Below are 17,907 nucleotides of genomic sequence, written 5' to 3' on the forward strand. Positions count from 1 at the left end.
TACCATTCACTGCTGAAATACTAAACAACCTGCTTCCATGGCCGAGATACAGGGCGCCCATATTATAAGGTAAGGTTATAAAACCACCATTTAAGATCATTTTAGTGAAAGTTTCATGTTCCTATCTCATAGAATTTAAGAACAATGATGAATAAATAATTTTCGAGCAAAATTTAAATGGACGGCTGAATATATTACCGCAGGAGCCGCGGCCGCGGAATTTAAATGACCACGTCAAAGGGTTAATTAGTTAAGGACAGGTACAATTTTACCTTACCTTTTATGTATAATAATTAACTTTACATAACAGTACAGCTTCATGTCATGTTCTGGTTACAGTATTTTTTAAAAATGGTCTGTACTAAGTTTGAGGCAAGGCCGCACCATAGCTCAAGTGGTTAGTCGCTGGTTTCCCACTGCGGCAGCCCGGGTTCAATCCCAGGTCTGGTCAAGTGGGATTTGTGGTGGACAAAGTGGCGCTGGGGCAGGTTTCCTCTGAGTACTTCGGTTTCCCCTGCCGATCTTCATTCCACAAAATTCTCCATCATCATAATCACCTGGGGCAGGATACAATAGGCCAATCAGTGGCTCCGTGCCAAGTGGACCCAGTTGGACTCCACCCCCCACCAAGCGAATAAGTTCCAGGCCTGCCTTCACATTTTGTGTATCCCATAAAAGTACATAACAGTTTGCTGAGATCAGGAAGTTTGTGGAGAGTATAGGACTTCTAATAATGTTAAGAAGTGATTTTTTATTGCTGCTGCTGTTGTCATTGTAATCATCATCATCATCAGCAGCAGCAATAGTAATAATAACCAAATAGAGAAGAGGTTCATATTTCATAATATGCATATAAAGCATACTCTATTTTTATATTCTGTGACACTTGGTCTGTGAAACTCTGTTTGGAGCCACTCTCTATGTTAGTAAGCAGAATTTGTACAAATTTATGTGCTGAATCAAGAAAAATTGCAGTTCTTGTACGGAGGTTATTTAACAGTGCTTTCAGTATGAAAGCTGTATAACATCAGATGATGGAATGACTAATGAACTGGAAAGTATTTGAAAGGAAGCAGTCACAGGCTGATGAAAGTACTTTCCCAGCATTTGCCTGAGGGACTAAGAAATACCACGAAAATCTGCAGTCGGGATAGGCGGTGTCCCAGCCAAGACTCCATCTGAGCACCTACCAAATCCAAATGTAGAGTATTACCAGCCTGTTTGATAATTGCAGTTCTCTATGTCAGCTTTAGTGTAAAGTAAGTTTGAAGGTATAAGGTTCATACAAGGGTTGGATAAAAAGAAGTGGCAACACTGCTATATCATGAAAGATGTGCGTCAGGTGGCACTAGCGCTGTCTGTAGCTGATAGCAGAAGTTCGGTTGGAGTAGTGCAGTGAGTGGCTCTGGTTGTGTTTCATTGAGTTACATTGTGCATTGTCTTGAAGTGCAGGAGCCCAGTTCAAGCACCCTAACAACATGTTTATGAAACAAGAACAATGCTCCTGGATAAAAATTGAAGTTTCACAGGGTCGTAGTGCACAAAACTGTTATCAAGGATTGCAAGAAGCACATGGTGATGCTGCTTTGCCATATTGCAGTGGCATGATGGGTGAAATTGTTCCATGAAAGGAAGGATGCCATTCAGGACAGCCATCATTCAGGATGACCCCATGTTGACAGATACACAATTCAGCTTCTTGCTTCTTTGCTGGATGTCAGTCGTTGATGGGCTGCACAGGAGTTAGCTGCTGAGGTAGGCGTATGTCACAGAACCGTGCTTCACATTCTGCATGATATTCTTGGATACCGCAAAATTGCAGCGCATTCGGTACCCCATACAATGTCTGAGGTGCAACAATGGCAATGTTATGCAGTTGCACAGGACTTGTTGGACCGGTACCACAGGGAAGATGACAACTTCCTTGGAAGGATTGTCACTCTGGATGCAACGAACCCCATCATCCTTCATGACAATGCAAGGGTTCATACTGCTGACGCTGTCAAGGATCTCCTTTGCCGCTGGTGATGGGAGATACTGCAGCATCCGCCACACTCACCCAATATGAGTCTGTGCAATTATGATCTCTTTGCAAAAATGAAAGAACCACTGCGAGGGACACGTTACAACAACGTTACAACACAAGAGAGGAAATTATTCATGCTGTAGGGCGGTCACTGCTGGACATCAACAGAAGTGGACGTGCTGATGGTGTATGACACCTTCCACAAATTTGGCAGAAGGTGGTACAATCGGGGGGCGATTATATTGAAGGGATGTAAGTGTGTTTACTGCAGGTAATAAAGTCATTTCAGAAGTATAGAGGTGTTGCCATTACCTTTTATCCAACCCTTATATTTGATTGGCACATGCCTAGCATAAAGAAGGGAAATCTATAGAAACATGAGGTGTGTTCAGACATACAGACAGGCCACATATCAAAATTGACATTTTTGGCTAATTTCTAGGTTCCTGAAATACCACAAATGTTAGAATGTAATAGTGTTTGTCTTGCCGAGATCTGTTGTAGAGTAGAGTAGTCCCTGTTGGTGCAGGCCAAGACACTCTTTGAAATGTTGGAGATTTTCCCCCTTCTGATATACTTCATGGTCTGAGAGCATTTCATTGCATTAAAGAAGCTCTTTGCCATGCTAGTTAGAATTCTCATTGGTAATCAGTGGAGTATGGAGATGAGAATGTACATGAGCAGTGGGAAAACCAAATTGTTATTATGAGAAATGGTTTGTAATGTTGCCGTAATTAAGTGCTGAGCATTTAGCACATATGGGATAAACATGCACACAGCATTTTGATGACACCTTATAAAAACATATCACTTAGAGAATAATATTGGTTTGAATCATAAAAAATATGCAATAACGAAAATAAGATAAAGGAGTCTTTGATTATATAATACTGACATTTTAGGTTAGAATTGAAACAGCTTTCATTTATGAATGTATTTTATTTGATAATTTGTTCTGGGATTATAAATTGTAATTCTTTTTCAATTTTTATCTTTCATTTCTTTCTTGTAAGTTAAGTTTTAATTATGGAGAATGGACACATCGATTTATTGGCTGTTTTGCATATTTCTTTCAAACTTCTGGACATAAGGTCAATAATATAACATATTTAATTAGATTCAGTACTCATCACTACTGAACAATGGTAATGATGCTGTGTGTGAATTTTAGTTAGGACAAAGTGATCGTGAGCTGAATCCTTACTGGAGAGATGGAGGAACAGGTTTACCTCCAGAGAGGAAAGATGCTGAGCAAGTTTCTAAGGAGGCTCGAACGCTGCCTGTAAAATCTGCAGGTCACCAAGGTGTTGACTGGCTGCATCAAACTTTGGAACACAGTAAGGAGCAAACAGCTAAGGAAGGCAGAAGTGTAGGAGAAATAGCAATGGAACAGAAGGGGGTAAGATGAGGTCTTATTTGTAGCAAAACTTCAAATAATTCAGAGTCAGTTCCTTTTGTCTTGATTACTTGAAATCCCACACAGCAACCATTCATACTGATTCAGTTTAAGGGAAATGCTTGGTATGTAGCATGGCTTATGTATATATCTTCTGACATTTTCTGACCTATTGTGAAACTGTGATTTAAGGTTTGTCAAGGGGCACAGGCTTTTTATACCTTAAATGGGGGATTTGGAAAATGGAGCTAAAATGACTGTTAAAGCTAGTTAAATCATGTTCATTTAATGAAATAAGTTCTTTTAGTTTCTCAGAATGTGACCCACCCCAAATTTCTGCTTCAAGAACTGAAGCCCACCATGGGCTTTTATTACTTAATGATGGCAGAACACTTCACAGTTTCATTTTGTGACACAGAAGGATTCTTCTCCAGCTCATGTTTTTCCTTTGCCATTTTTTGTTAACTTCTTTTTCGTGCCATGGCCATACTTTACTTCAGATCACTTCCAAAAGAGAAAAAACTTACACTTAACACACAAAGAACAAACAGTAACCACTTCCAGCTGATCCAGAGGATGAACAAAGAAAGTGCATAGACAGTCGGTCTGCCTACCACAGATTGCTAAGATGCCTACCTTGCTAATCTGTGCATGTTGCATTGCAGGCCATGCAGATGAAGATCTTGAACTGTGCAAGGGGTGCCATGCAAATGATGACCTAGAAATATGCTAGGGTGGCCATGTGTAGGTTAGAAAAAACAAAATTCCCTTCAATGCTGAAACTAGATCCAAACATACATAGAAGTCAAAGTTCCATATGTAAAATGCAGGTAAACCCTTAAATCTAGGACAATAATACATAAGCCATTTGGAACTTTGTCTGGGAAATGTGAGAAAGTGTAAAATGCAGCTTCCTTGAATTGTTGTTTTACTGTATCTGCTTTCAGTGCTCAGGGTAGTTCTTCAAAACATCCATTTTACCTGCCTTTTAAAGCTATGACTATGCACTTAATCGTTTATAACTGTATCACTTATTTGTTATTATGAGAATTTACTTCTCAAATTTATAAATTACTCACCTGCCTTGATTTAAGGTTTTCCCTTAGTGTTCAATTTCTGTGATCTCAAGTCAGTAAATGACTGCTTTTTAAGATTTTCATCACTTTGATGCAAATGCACTGGTCACTAGAGAAGACCTAAATAAGGTATTAACTGTATTATTTTGTGTTTAATTCTATGATACACATGTGGACATAATATGGTGTTGAAATTTTTAATTTATTGACACTTTGAAAATTGTCAGTAATTTATTTGTGCTTTGCAGACTTTAGAAAAACTGAATAGAATGCTAGGAGAAGCAGAGAAAAGGAGCAGGGCCCCTGGTAGTGGAAAGGAATATGAGAGGAATGAACAGGGAAATGGAAGAAGTGGGTGGAGGAAGGACAGGTGTGATACAGAGAGAACAAGAAGTATTGTAGATGGATTGAATGCAAAATCATCTGATGATCAGAAGCATTCACATAGGAATAAACATGGTAGAAGTCACACGGCTTATAGATCTTTCCAGAGACCAAGAACTGATGAAGATTTTCAACATAGACAACATGATAAGCAAGATGGTCATTCATTAGGCAGAAGTCTATATTCTGAAAAGTCTGAGACTTTTCAGAAACCCAAAGATGAAGTTGATGTGTCTGGAAGAGAAAGTCCTTTGAGGCAAGATGTTTCCAGACAAGAAGTGGACGGTGTATCAACACTTAGCAGTTGCAGAAGTCCTGTGGTGTCTGAGAACTGGAGGAGAAAAGTATCTGATAATGTTGTATCTTCAAGTAATCTGAAATCAAGTACCTGTAAAGAAACAAATGCTTGTATGAAAACGCTGTCATCATCTTCAGAATCAGAGGATGAGGGAAAGAAAACTTCAGAAGTTCCACTCGTCCTTACAGACAAGGAAATGAATGATCTTGGAGCTAAACTTATTAAAGCAGAAATTCTTGGAAATGAGGTTTGTATAGATGTTTTATATATGGATAAGCAGGGCAAATTTCAAATAAAATCTGTTTTTTATTGAGTTTGTGTGCAGCTTGCATAATGTTCTGCTTATGAAGAGTTATGTAGTTTTAATTGTATATATCTGTAAACTGAAAATTGAAAGGAATGGTATGATGTGCTTCATAACTTATCATAGCAAGAATCTTGAAATTTATCATGATGTCCAAATTCAGGAATATTTGTAGGTTGATAGCTGAAAAGAGTCAGAGTAGTTGTAAGATTTGAGGCTTTCACGGCGGTGACTATGAAGAAAGCAGTCTTCTGGGATTTTGCACCGTGTATATGTGGTGTTAACCGACGTTTCGGAGGAACGTATCGCCTCCATCTTCAGGGTAGAAGAAAAAATATATAAGAAATCTGCAAGCAAAGAGACCGTGAGAACCGGTAAAAGCAGACTGCTTCTACCGGTTCTCACGGTCTCTTTGCTTGCAGATTTCTTATATATTTTTTCTTCTACCCTGAAGATGGAGGCGATACGTTCCTCCGAAACGTCGGTTAACACCACATATACACGGTGCAAAATCCCAGAAGACTGCTTTCTTCATAGTCAGAGTAGTTGTCTGTATGAATATTGTTAATTGTGAACTTAACAATACTCTTTATATTAGAGCTGCATGATAACTTTTTTGTGTGTCATTTTACAATGATACATAATTTCATACAAAATTACAAGAAATGTATCAAATAATGGAAAGACAAAAAGTAAATTAATCTGGTTGTAATGAACACAATGCTAAAAACAGAGGCCTAATATGGAAATACAGTGCAACTGGTAGAACAAGTATGGCCTATAACAAGTACTTCATTATAGCAACAGTACTGCTGGAACCAACAGTTTCTTAGTGTTACACATATGGAAAACCATTGCATAAATCGAAGGCTGTTTTCTTGCACCTTTATCATAACAAGTAATTCTTAACTAACTGCCACTGTTTTCTCTCAATTTTTTCACTCTCTGTACTTGCAGTTTTGCTTCCAAAACTATTAATGACTAGCATCTGTAAAGGTCCTGTTAACCCATCTCCAACTTAACATTGACTAGGGGAAAATTTGCATTTGAGAATCTGAGATTATCTTACCCACCCCCATGTTTCAGCCATTGAAAATATACAGCATGTGATGTCATCTGAATTTCTTCATAAGTCCAATAGCTTGCTTTGTTGTGTATTATAACTTAACAAGTCTACCCAACTGATAACTTGGGTGATAGCTCAGGTGTGGGTGGTAAATTTGGTGGATTAATATCTGAGGGTAGTTATTTTGATTATGGGATTTATTGGGTCAGGTAACTCAGCTGGTAGAGTTTGACTCTGTGTTGAATGTCACATGTATAGGAAAGCACACCTATCATGCACCATACAAGAAGTCACAATTATTCACCATTGAGGATAAAGTTCATTTATTATAGTTCACCAGTTTATATCCTTGGAACACTGATTACTTGAGTCACAGCAGTGATTATGCATAATTTTATGATTTTGATAATTACTAGTGGACCTAAATGTGACTAAATACACGGATGTTATTTATTTTAAAGAATTTGTTGTTGCTGCCAAACACATCCATTGACATAATGATAAGATTAGGATAGTGAATTATGTACTTTTTCTTGGCCATCTTAGACAACCCTGATTTAAATGGACTTTTCCCCTGTGAAAAAATACTGAATAATTCAACATTTTTTTGCAAATTCTTATGCCTGTTCCCTGTCTGAGGTAAGATTAGTTACATTTTATCACAAATTTTCATACTTTGCAATTAAATTATGTATAAAAGATTTATTTAGAAATAATTCAGCACAGAGGGTACTGACAGTTACTTAACATACTAGCAGTGAAAGGGTTAACATTGTTCTGGGGGTTTTTTTTTTTTTTTTTCTCAGTATATATTAGTGAAATTAGTTTCACAATACAAGTTATCATGAAGACAGGCTCTTGATAAACAGTCGGTTGCTAAGTTACGCATCAGTGGAACAAGGTTATGCAACCAGCTTCTACGCACCGGCCGGTAAACAAGACTCCTGTGCAGGCACGATGACATCATACTGCAGTAGTGAGGAGTTATGTGACCTCTGTGTTTCCGCAAGTGACATCAACCCCCCCCCCCGCACCCCCACCGATCGCATTGCTACACAGTGGTAAACACCCCTTCCACACTAGGCTGTGACATCATGCAGCAGTGAAGCAAGCTGCGTTTTCCACTTGTCCGATTGAGAGTTTATAAAAGAAACTGGAATACTTATGGAGTCAGTATTCAGCAGTATTTGGAGAGCATCTGGAGAAACAACCTTCGAATGGTGTTTACTATGCAGATACACTTAAAGTGCATTTAAGGAATGTTATTTGGAAAAAAGAGATGAGAGTTCTTGACGAAGGGGTAACTTCTGCTTCAGGGTAATGCATGATCACGTATTGCACATGTGATTATGGAGGCACTAGCAAACATTGGTAGAACACCTGTAGAACATCCATCCTGCAGTCCGGACCTCATCCTATGGGATTTTTGTGCAGTTTGAACATTTAAACATGAGCTGTGAGAGCAGACATTCAGCACTGACACTGACGTGAAACAAGCCACTGCTGCTACCCTATGTAAGATGTCTGGAAATTGCATACTGCATGTGTTTTGGGAGTGGGTGGGGCACTGTAAAAAATATCACTTCAAAAGAGAAATAGTGCTGAAAACTCAGGGATGAGTATCATGAGTCATCTCGTTATTTTTAAAATTCCCTTTGTATATACAAATATTGGTTTTGGACATTATCCATCCTCTTGTCCTTACTAAAACCCGTCTTGTTTATTTTTAAAAAAAACAGCGTTTTGGAGACTGGACTGTGTTTTGAAAAATAAACAGGATGGTTTTTAGATAAGGACAAGAGGGTGGATAATGTCAAGAAACATAATATTTATAAGGATGTACCATCATCACAAACTTTTAGATCTTATCCCCTTGTATATTCTGAACAGTGTAACGGCAACATCTACCTATTTCTTGCAGACTTTAGCAAAGGAACTGAAGAAGAAACTGGATGCAGCTCGTACAGCTCTTGCCACAAAACACAGAGAAATGAAGAATACAGTAGCAGCAGCAGAAGAAGAAGAAGAAACTGTAATTCTGACCAGGACAGACTCCCGGGGCTTTGTGCGCCCAATTCAACAGTTTGATCAACATGTAAAGCCAGTAGGTGGCAGGAGAAGAAAGCAGAAGATGGAGACGCATGCTGAGGGCAAGCGAGTCCGGTACTATGCAGATGATGATAAATATTCCTTGCGAGATTTGGTAAGTTTCTTAGATTGGTTTTTAATTTTAATAGTAATTTACTGAAGGGAAGATTTTTGTGAAAACTGAAATAAGAATAGTGAGGAAAGTGACCCCATGGAGCAGAGCCCCTCTTGAGATGCTAATAGGGACGCAGCTAGTGAAGAAATTCCCATCATTTTATGGAATCTGAAGGTTTATTACCAACAAGAGCATGTCACTCTAGCCTATCCTGACCCAGATGAATCTAGTACACATGTTCTCATGCTCATTTTTTAGATACACTTTAATATCCTTCAATGTATGACTGTATCTTCCATGTGATCACATCACTATAGGTTTTCAAATGTGAACTTTGTATGCATTTGTCTTCTCTTCTATGAATGCTGCATGCCCCACACCCCACCATTTCATCCTCTGTGCAACTGATTTTTAACTGTGTTTTATTTATAATTTCCAACATGGTTTAAGCAATTTTATCATTTGAATTACGAGTATTTCATTACTACCTCTTGATAGGTTACATTGCCTCAGTCTAATCATATTTGTACCAAACTGTTTTTCTTCAAAACCCATTCGTGTGTCTGCTACTGTTAGTGCAGTCAAGCAACACAGGCTGGAGCAAGCTTTCTGTTGCTTCAGGTTGTGTACATTTTTAAATAGTCCTGAATCAAAAGGAAATAAAAGAGACTAAATTTGGGTCAAGGAGAAATTCTTCTATCTTGTATTTGGATGGTGTATGGTTTGAGTCTTTGTCAGGATATCCACCATCCTTACTGGAGTTTTTCTTGGTTTTCTTCTTAGTACCTTCATGAAAATAGTAGTACCTTAAATTAGTCCATGACTGGTTCCTTCTGTATCCTTTCAAACTCACTGATTCGTCCTACATTTTCACATTATACAGGTGGACTTACTATCATAAAATAAGTTGTAAATAAATGATTAAACTTTATGGAAATAGTGTAAGGGCAGGTTTTAACTAAGTGAAATTCTCGGCTTCATGTGCTCTTTCTCCTGTGAGTGTTGTGACAGTTGTATAAGCATCTGCTATCTGAATTCCATACTTGTCATCTGATATATTTGAACATGTGATGTAGCGAATTTGTATTAAAGATAAGCAGCGACACACACAGAGAGCGCCTACACAGAACAACACATGAACAGCCATAAAAACAAGAAGTGGCCGCTGCAGCACCGTAGATATAGGGCATGTACCCTGAAAAATTTTAATTAAAAAATTTGAAAAAGAAAGAGAACGGAGATCTTATAGACATTTTAACTTGAATTAAAGTTTTAAAAAGTGCTAATTTAAAAATCAAATCGACGCGTGTAGATTAACAAAGATTTTATACAATTAGAAAGACTGGTGATTTTAAATTTTAACAAGCAGTGTAACAGCTACGTGAGTAATACACACCTGATGATGGCCATTTAGGGCTGAAATATGTAGTGTGGAGGAGGAAAAAGAAGTAAAAACTACAATAAAATTGTTGCACTTAAGACGGTATTTGTCCATATATATTGTGCGAGTGTAACAGGATGCTGAAATATAATATTTGAACATGTGATGTAGCGAATTTCAGAATGTTTCTGGCAGTGTCTCATAATTAGTTTTACAGCAGGATGCAAAAATTGAAGGTCAACGAATTATATAACTATGTCACTGTTTTTCATTTGTTTCCAGTTTGAACGTGAGAAACTGAGTACTGTAGAAGACGAGAATGTGATGTTCTCCAAACTTGCCGCCAAGGTACATACGTTTTTAAATGGACATGAATCATGCAACTGGGTCACCATCTTTCCGTTTCTGTGCTGATTAATAATTAACGCTCTAAGCAGTCTTCTCCCCATATGGTGGCAGGTTAGAGTACATCCACCGTAGCCCAGAAAGTTGTAGAAAGTGAAGAATAAGGAACCCGGTGCCTGGGGCATAAGTGGGCTACTCTGTCACTGGGGGATATAAATACAGAGACCTTGTCCTCTAATTTAGGGGTTGAACACAAGGCTGACAAACATGCTGTATGACAAAATTATTGTTGCAGTATCTAAAGAAGTGAAAACTGTATCAAGTCTGGCAGAATCTTGTAAGAAAGGCTGTGGCTCAAAAGGTGCTGTTTTGCCAATGATGACAGTGGTGGATTTCTAAGGACTGGAAGGAATTTCTGGTTTCTGAACTTATAAAATAATCACACAGCAGCTACGTCAGCATGTTAGAATATAATGAATCCTCTCATAACACTGATTTAAAACTATACCAGGATTACTCATTGTGCTGTATTTTGTTTAACACTGTGATCATAATTCTGTTAAGAGCTTGAGTTAATCTGTATTGTGAAGGTTTAAATGTTGTATAAAAATAATATTAATTTCTTAAAGTTAATTCAGTATATATGGTTTTGTTTTTACTAATGACTCTTTTAATTCTATTTTGGTCATATCTGGTAAAGTGTGTGTTTGTGACATGTTTTCACAGTTATAATTGTTATAAAATGCACAGTCATATTCAATATGCAGTACAATCCCCATTTGAGGTTTCTGTGGGCTACAGTGGATTTGAACACTTAATTAAGGAGAACCATAAATGAAGGAAATTGAATATTAAATGAGGGAAATTGTAAGTTGAGGAACATTAAATGGGGATTCCCTGTATTTCCAAAATGCAGTTTGATTATCTAATGTTTGTATGGACAAGGTGGGATAGCTCAGTAAGTAAAATGACTATTTACAAACTGGACGTCTGGGGTTCAATTCCCAACAGGAGGCAGGCCAGTTTCAGTAGTGCTGGGTTAGTAGCTTACAACAGCTTCATTTCATGTCCTTTCCAATTAATCAAACACAAATCATCCCACAAATGGACACTATGTAACTTTGGTAGTTGTAAGTGGTGTCATTAAATAAAGAATTGATGAATGTTAAAAAATCTTTTGCATTTGATGTGTCTTTTTAGGGGGCTGGTCCCAATGATCATAAATATGATATGGATGATTTGTTTGAAGAACAAGCCCAGTTGAAGGTGTGTGATGGCAAGGTGAAGTCCAGGGAACGTGGTCAAGCTATCAGGGAACACAAAATGATTGAAAATTGTTGTTGGTGTTTTGAAAGCAAAAAAATGTTGAAACACCTTGTTGTAGCTATTGGAAGCAAGGTAGGTGGAGAACTAATTTTTTTGGTGTAACAACTGCAGTATAAAGATAAGTAGAAATAGTTACTACTCTATTTTAACTGTTTACAGGATATTTCCTGTCACTGTATCCTATTACTACAATAGTTTTCATAAATCTTTTCTGACATATTCTCTGCACTGTTGAGGAGCAGACACTGAGCAGGTGCATGTATCTGGTTTTCGTGTTGCACAGCATGCATACACAAAATAAGGAGCAGGAATCAATTTCTACAACCTCATTATGTGTCTGGTGCAGCTGAGAACACACACAGTGTAAAATATGTTATCAGTTTTTTTAATTCCTGTAACTCATCATGCCCCTGGGCATGCTTCAGCACAATTCCATGGTTCTAGCTTGACTTCCATGAGCCATCACTGACATGAAGTGTGATCAGTTCCGGAGCTCATTTGAGGTGCTTTCAGTACTGTGGCTATTTTTAATATCTCTTGTTATTTTGAAAGGGGAATGGCCCTTTTAATTGTACTCTGCTCCACTAATTTAGAAGGATGAAGGATTGAGCTTGAGTGGGATATGGAGGTGTGTGTCCATGTTGTGTTTCTTGTGGATGACACCTCGTAATGGACTGATCCCCGTTCTAAGTATTCATGGTTCCAGTAATCTGAATTACAGCAGGCTAAGTGTAGCTTAAGCCCTCAAGCCAGTTCCTTATACACTGCTCACTACCCTGCCACTTCAGCAGTTGTTTGTATACGAGTACACCATCTGCAGCATCTTAAAAATGTGGTTTGCAGTTCTGCTCTGTCTGTGGGCTGTGATGCTTCCTACCATCTTTCATTTTATCCAAGAATTTTTATACACAGAAGCATTTTTTTTCATTTGGCAGTTTTTATGTTTGTCAATCAACAGACATTGCTCGTTCTTTTAGTTGTTTCTGACCAGCTAATAAGAAAAATAGCACAAGTATGATGAAGCTTGTACTGTTCTTAATTTTTTCACAAAAATTTCTTTGATTTTAAATGTATAACTTACAAAATATGGGAACAATGTGAACAGATACTGCTTGAGTGGATAATATAATGCTGATTTAAAAAGTGGCTTCAGTTGTTAAGAAGAGAAAGATGAAAATGTGTTAGAATTCTAAAGTCACTCTTAATGATTAATTGTATCTGTGTTTGCCAATTGTAGGTGTACCTATGTGTACCACCGTACCAGTCCCTCACGGTGGGTCATTGCCTTGTTGTGCCCATGTACCACACACCATGTGCCACACAGTTGGATGAGGACGTGTGGAGTGAAATACAGGTACAGTGAGAAAGTGTTACTGCATGTTCTTAGTTATACATAGTCACTCTTCAACCAAATTGCCTGACTGTCTTATTGTCAGCTTGTTAGCCAGAACCTTAGCTGTAACCTCCTGAGAGAACTTAGTCTAGATTGGTGGCTAATAAGCATTAGCTGCATCTGGTGATCAATTCCTGTTGGTTTGATACCTTTAATTCAGAAAATAAATGACTGAATGCAGCTTCACCTTGATAAAATTCTGCAGTGGTTGTATGTCCCACTGAACACAGTATTATGTATATGGTATAATTTGGCCACACCATAGCTCAAGTGGTTAGTCACTGGTTTCCCATCACGGCAGCTCGGGTTCGATCCCAGGTCTGGTCAAGTGGGATTTGTGGTTAACAAAGTGGCGCTGGGGCAGGTTTTCTCCAATTACTTCGGTTTCCCCTGCCAATCTTCATTCCACCAAATTCTCCATCATCATAATCACCCGGGGCAGGCTTGGACTCCATCCCCCACTAAGCAGATTTAATTTTAATTTTATATGGTCAATGTCCCCTGTATGCTTCATGGACTAAAACACACTATAAATTAAATGTAGGTCATCTGGATAACGTGAGGACGCATTGAATTCAAAGAGCGCAGCATGGATTGAAATGGAGGTTCTCCAGCAGTGAATATGAAGGGTACTGTCTCCTGGGATGTGATGTGGTGTAGTTAGTTAGTTAGTTAGTTAGTTAATTAGTTATTGGAGAGGGTCGGTTTCCCCATGCACTTAGACCAGTATTGGTCCATTGTGCTTCCCTCTGATATTCTACCAGTCTCTATACCCTACTGATACTCTTGCATACCATCAATCCCGACCGAGCCAGTGAGTTCGGCCTCTGCTGGCTTGGCGGTATCTATAATGCTTCCCCCCTCTATCAGAGGTGTTAGAGACTACTGTTGGGTAGGAAACGTCCTTGAATTTGGCTCAGTGACCTCCTTTGGAGATATGAGGTTCTTTTACGTGCTGTAAAGCTACGACACGGGACCCACGGCTTAAAGTCCCTCCCGGAGGACTTGTTCACTGAATTTTTCCACCCTTAAAAATTCCACGACCTCCGCTGGGTTTGAACCTGCGTACCACGAGTCATGAGGTGGGAACGTTACCTCTAGACTACAGAGGCCGCTGTGGTGTGGTGTAAATGCACCAGCATTGCCCCGAAACATGAGTGTACTTCTGCCAGACTCTCTGAGGTGTATAAGTTTATATATTGTGTGATATCTGGTGCAGTGAGATGCACGATTAATGTATTCTTGTTGTCCTTGTTTATGAATCAGTTTTGTGACGAATTATTTTGCATTTCAGACCTTCAGGAAGACCCTCACATCCATGTTTCGGGAACAGTTGAATTTAGATGTGGTTTTCTTTGAGACTGCAATGTATCTGCAGAAATTTCCACACATGATGATGGAATGTGTAACCTTACCTCAGGAGACAGGTCATTTGGCTCCAATTTACTTCAAGGTAAGTGAAGAAACACTAGATGATAAAAGGAACTTTTTTATCTCATTTAATTGAATGGAACTTAACAGGCTTTTAAGACTGAATTTGAAACTGATTTTTCTGTCAGCCACCAATTTTGAGTGAATCAGAAATTAAATTTCCACTGATTTAAAGACAGTAAGGATGTTGAAGTAGAAATTGACTGTTTAGCTCACCTTAATTATAGCTACTGATGATATATGCTTGTGTTTCACCTCTGGGTCATACTTTACTAATGTTCATCATCGGTCAGTCAGTCAGTGATGCTGATCCTCCATTTGTTCTGGCACGACACTGATGATATTTCTTGATGAAATTATTCCCCATGCTTGTCACTACCACCACACAGGTTTGTAAGGAAAAAGTTAAGGTGTAGGTCAGAAAATGAATTTTAATGTTAATTCTTCAGACCATGAATTTGTAAGCATTGAGAACTTCAACGAGTGACTTATGCATTAAATGCTGTCCAAGCTGCTGCTTCAGTTTCACTTAAAGCTTTATGAAATTCCGTGCCTCATGATACCTCAAATCTAAGGGTCCACAGATATTCCTTCTGCATTTTGATTGCGTCAACAAAAGTTTTCTTTATATCAAATTTAGTGTGTAGAGGTGGTAAGAGAACTTTGTCTGGATTAACCAGAGGTTAACTGTTCACTTGTTTTATCCTGGAATCATATGCTTGTTGAAGTAGCCATTGTTTTATAGTGTCCCATGCCCATCCTTCCCAGTCACAGAGGAAACAACGGAATTTTGTAAATCACAGTTTAAATCAAGCAGGAATGTGATGACTTTCAAGTCTCCACAAATATGTTTCTCAGGGTGGTGCATATTGTTGTATTATTCCTTCATATGAATGGCATGTGCCTTTGGAACTGAAGGGTATTTGTTCCCATTCTGGAACAGCACAGCTTTCACAGTCAGCTTCAAGGAATTGATAAATAAATACCATTCATTTGAATCGTGCTGTTGGTCAAGGGCTTCCATGAGAGAGTCCATTTTATTGCAATACGACAAAATTGCCTTCCTGAGAAAGAAAGTAGAAGTCTTTTCTGATGCTTGCAGAACATATATTAGTGCCTTTTTTTATGTAGAAGATTCCAATTTGAATCTAGAAGTAAAAAATTCAGATTTATTCTCTAAGAAATCAAGATCACATTTGAGGTTATTCGGGTCTGCTTGAAGGTCTCTCAATTAACAACACAGCTCAGATAATGGATCAACAGTGTACCTGGGTCATTTCATGTCAAATCATCATTATATATTCTCCGCCTCCTCTTCCCTTCCTCCTTTCCTGTTCCTCTTCTTCTTCTTCTTCTTCTTCTTCTTCTTCTTCTTCTTCTTCTTCTGTGGGAGCTACATCCCTTGATGAACCTTGACCTTGCATGTGATTGCTCATCATTGGCCCCCTTCCATCTGGCTGCAATCATTAAATGCTTCTCAACAATTAAGACTTTTTGTGGGGTGTAGTTATCAACCCCATGCCTAGCCACAGATGTGGGGGACCAGGGTATGCCTTTTTGTCTGGATCATCACCTTTGACCTGTCTGACATGGGAGGATCCTACCAGTATCCACACTACTACCAGCATAGCTCAGGATTATATGACCATGCAAGCCCCACCACTACATCAAAGGAGGGATACCTGTGGGGGGTCCATGTCAAATCAGCACACAGAATGTTATTTTCAACCCTCCCTTCTCTGATATCCATGAGATTTGGTGTGCATGCTGTCACACCAGTAATGAATTATGCTGATTGTCAGTTGTGTTTTTAAAATATTTTTTTTAAATTATTGCCATTTCAGTTTTTAAAATAGCTGTAAAATTTAACTCGCGGATAATCACAGATTTCGAGGTAACTTTGGTTCTACTTAACATATAGAGCTGAACTTGGGCACATTAAAAGCTTGTGAAATAATGATCTATGATAAGATCTAAAAGTTCAAGATGATATATTAATACAGTAATTGACGCTTTGAACATAATCTATTATCCTGTTTTTCTGATTTAAAATGTTTTGTAATATGAGTATATTGTTTTAAATAAAAATAGAAAGATGGTTAATATACAGAAAGTCAGTTGTTGCATGCTCTATAATACTATCGTTCGATATATAATACCACTGCATTAGCACAAAATATATCAGTTTAGGGTTCTTAAAATGCTTTTCGACCTCAGATTAAAATTATAAACTTAAATTGATAGCCACTAAGTGTTTTCTGGTGTATCTTGCCTAGGAACTTGCTTGCTTTCTGGTTTTGTGGGATACGTGGTCGCCCTTTAGGGTGTAGGAACATTAATTTCACAGTGTCCATGTCCATTTTAATATTATCATCTCATTTATGTTTATATCTCCCAAGTGGTCTCTTCGCTTTGTATTATGTAATTAAATTTTTCTGTCCCATTCATACTGCATGATTTGATGCAAAGAATACCAATTATGATGCCCCTTATTTTGTAATATTTTCCACTGTCCTGTTGCTTTCTACATCTTAGCTCTAAGTTCCCTTTCGTTTTATGTGGTTTACATATTTTTAATTTTGCAGAAAGCAATTCTGGAGTGTGAGACAGAATGGACAACAAATAAGAAACTGGTGGATTTAAGTGGGAAGGATGTTCGCCGAGCTGTACCAAAAGGACTGCCTTACTTTGCTGTTGATTTTGGACTTGATTCTGGTTTTGCTCATGTCATAGAGGATGAGAAGATGTTTCCCAAAAATTTTGCCCAGGTTGGTCTTAAGTAGAATTACTTTAGAATTAATCATTCTGTTTTAAAGAATAAAATTAAATTCAGCCTATCTGAATATGAAACTGTCTTGAGACTGGTACTACAAGAACTATGAAAACTGGAAGACTGGAAGGTTAGCTGAATTCAGAGTCAAAGTCACATTGTGACTGGTGGTCAGCCAGTCTGTCCATCTTGGTGTCAAGCCCTGGCTGGGGTTCATAACCAGATGTTTCTTGCTTGAAAGTTACTGTCCTGTCCATGTGTGGTGCCCTCTCCAATGAGAGGTCAGGTCTGTCATTTGTCAGTCATAGTCAATAGTATCAGCCCATTGTCAGTATGTACAATTATTTACAAGTCTACGGTTATTGTCCAGTTTTATCCACAGTATACACAAGACCTCTGTCAGTCCAGGCTCAGTACAGCAGATTATGCCCTATTTCTAGTAGTATTCACTAAAATGGCAGCCTAGTCACTTGAAAGGTTGTATGCCTGACCACTGCCAAGCATGAGC

General features: G+C 38.3%; 1 protein-coding gene across 1 annotated transcript in view; it reads left to right on the top strand.

Annotated features, from left to right (window-relative positions):
- Positions 1-17,907, top strand: part of LOC111866788 (CWF19-like protein 2) — a 32,102-nt gene that overhangs the window by 7,348 nt on the left and 6,847 nt on the right. The window contains exons 6-13 of the mRNA XM_023856045.2: positions 3,198-3,425; positions 4,747-5,427; positions 8,472-8,753; positions 10,417-10,482; positions 11,680-11,877; positions 13,043-13,159; positions 14,493-14,651; positions 17,215-17,397. Of these exons, the coding sequence (XP_023711813.1) occupies positions 3,198-3,425; positions 4,747-5,427; positions 8,472-8,753; positions 10,417-10,482; positions 11,680-11,877; positions 13,043-13,159; positions 14,493-14,651; positions 17,215-17,397 (1,914 nt within the window). The remainder of the gene's footprint in view (positions 1-3,197; positions 3,426-4,746; positions 5,428-8,471; positions 8,754-10,416; positions 10,483-11,679; positions 11,878-13,042; positions 13,160-14,492; positions 14,652-17,214; positions 17,398-17,907) is intronic.

The sequence above is a fragment of the Cryptotermes secundus genome, unplaced genomic scaffold, assembly GCF_002891405.2.
Source record: "Cryptotermes secundus unplaced genomic scaffold, Csec_1.0 scaffold384, whole genome shotgun sequence".
NCBI classification, from domain to species: Eukaryota; Metazoa; Arthropoda; class Insecta; order Blattodea; family Kalotermitidae; genus Cryptotermes; species Cryptotermes secundus.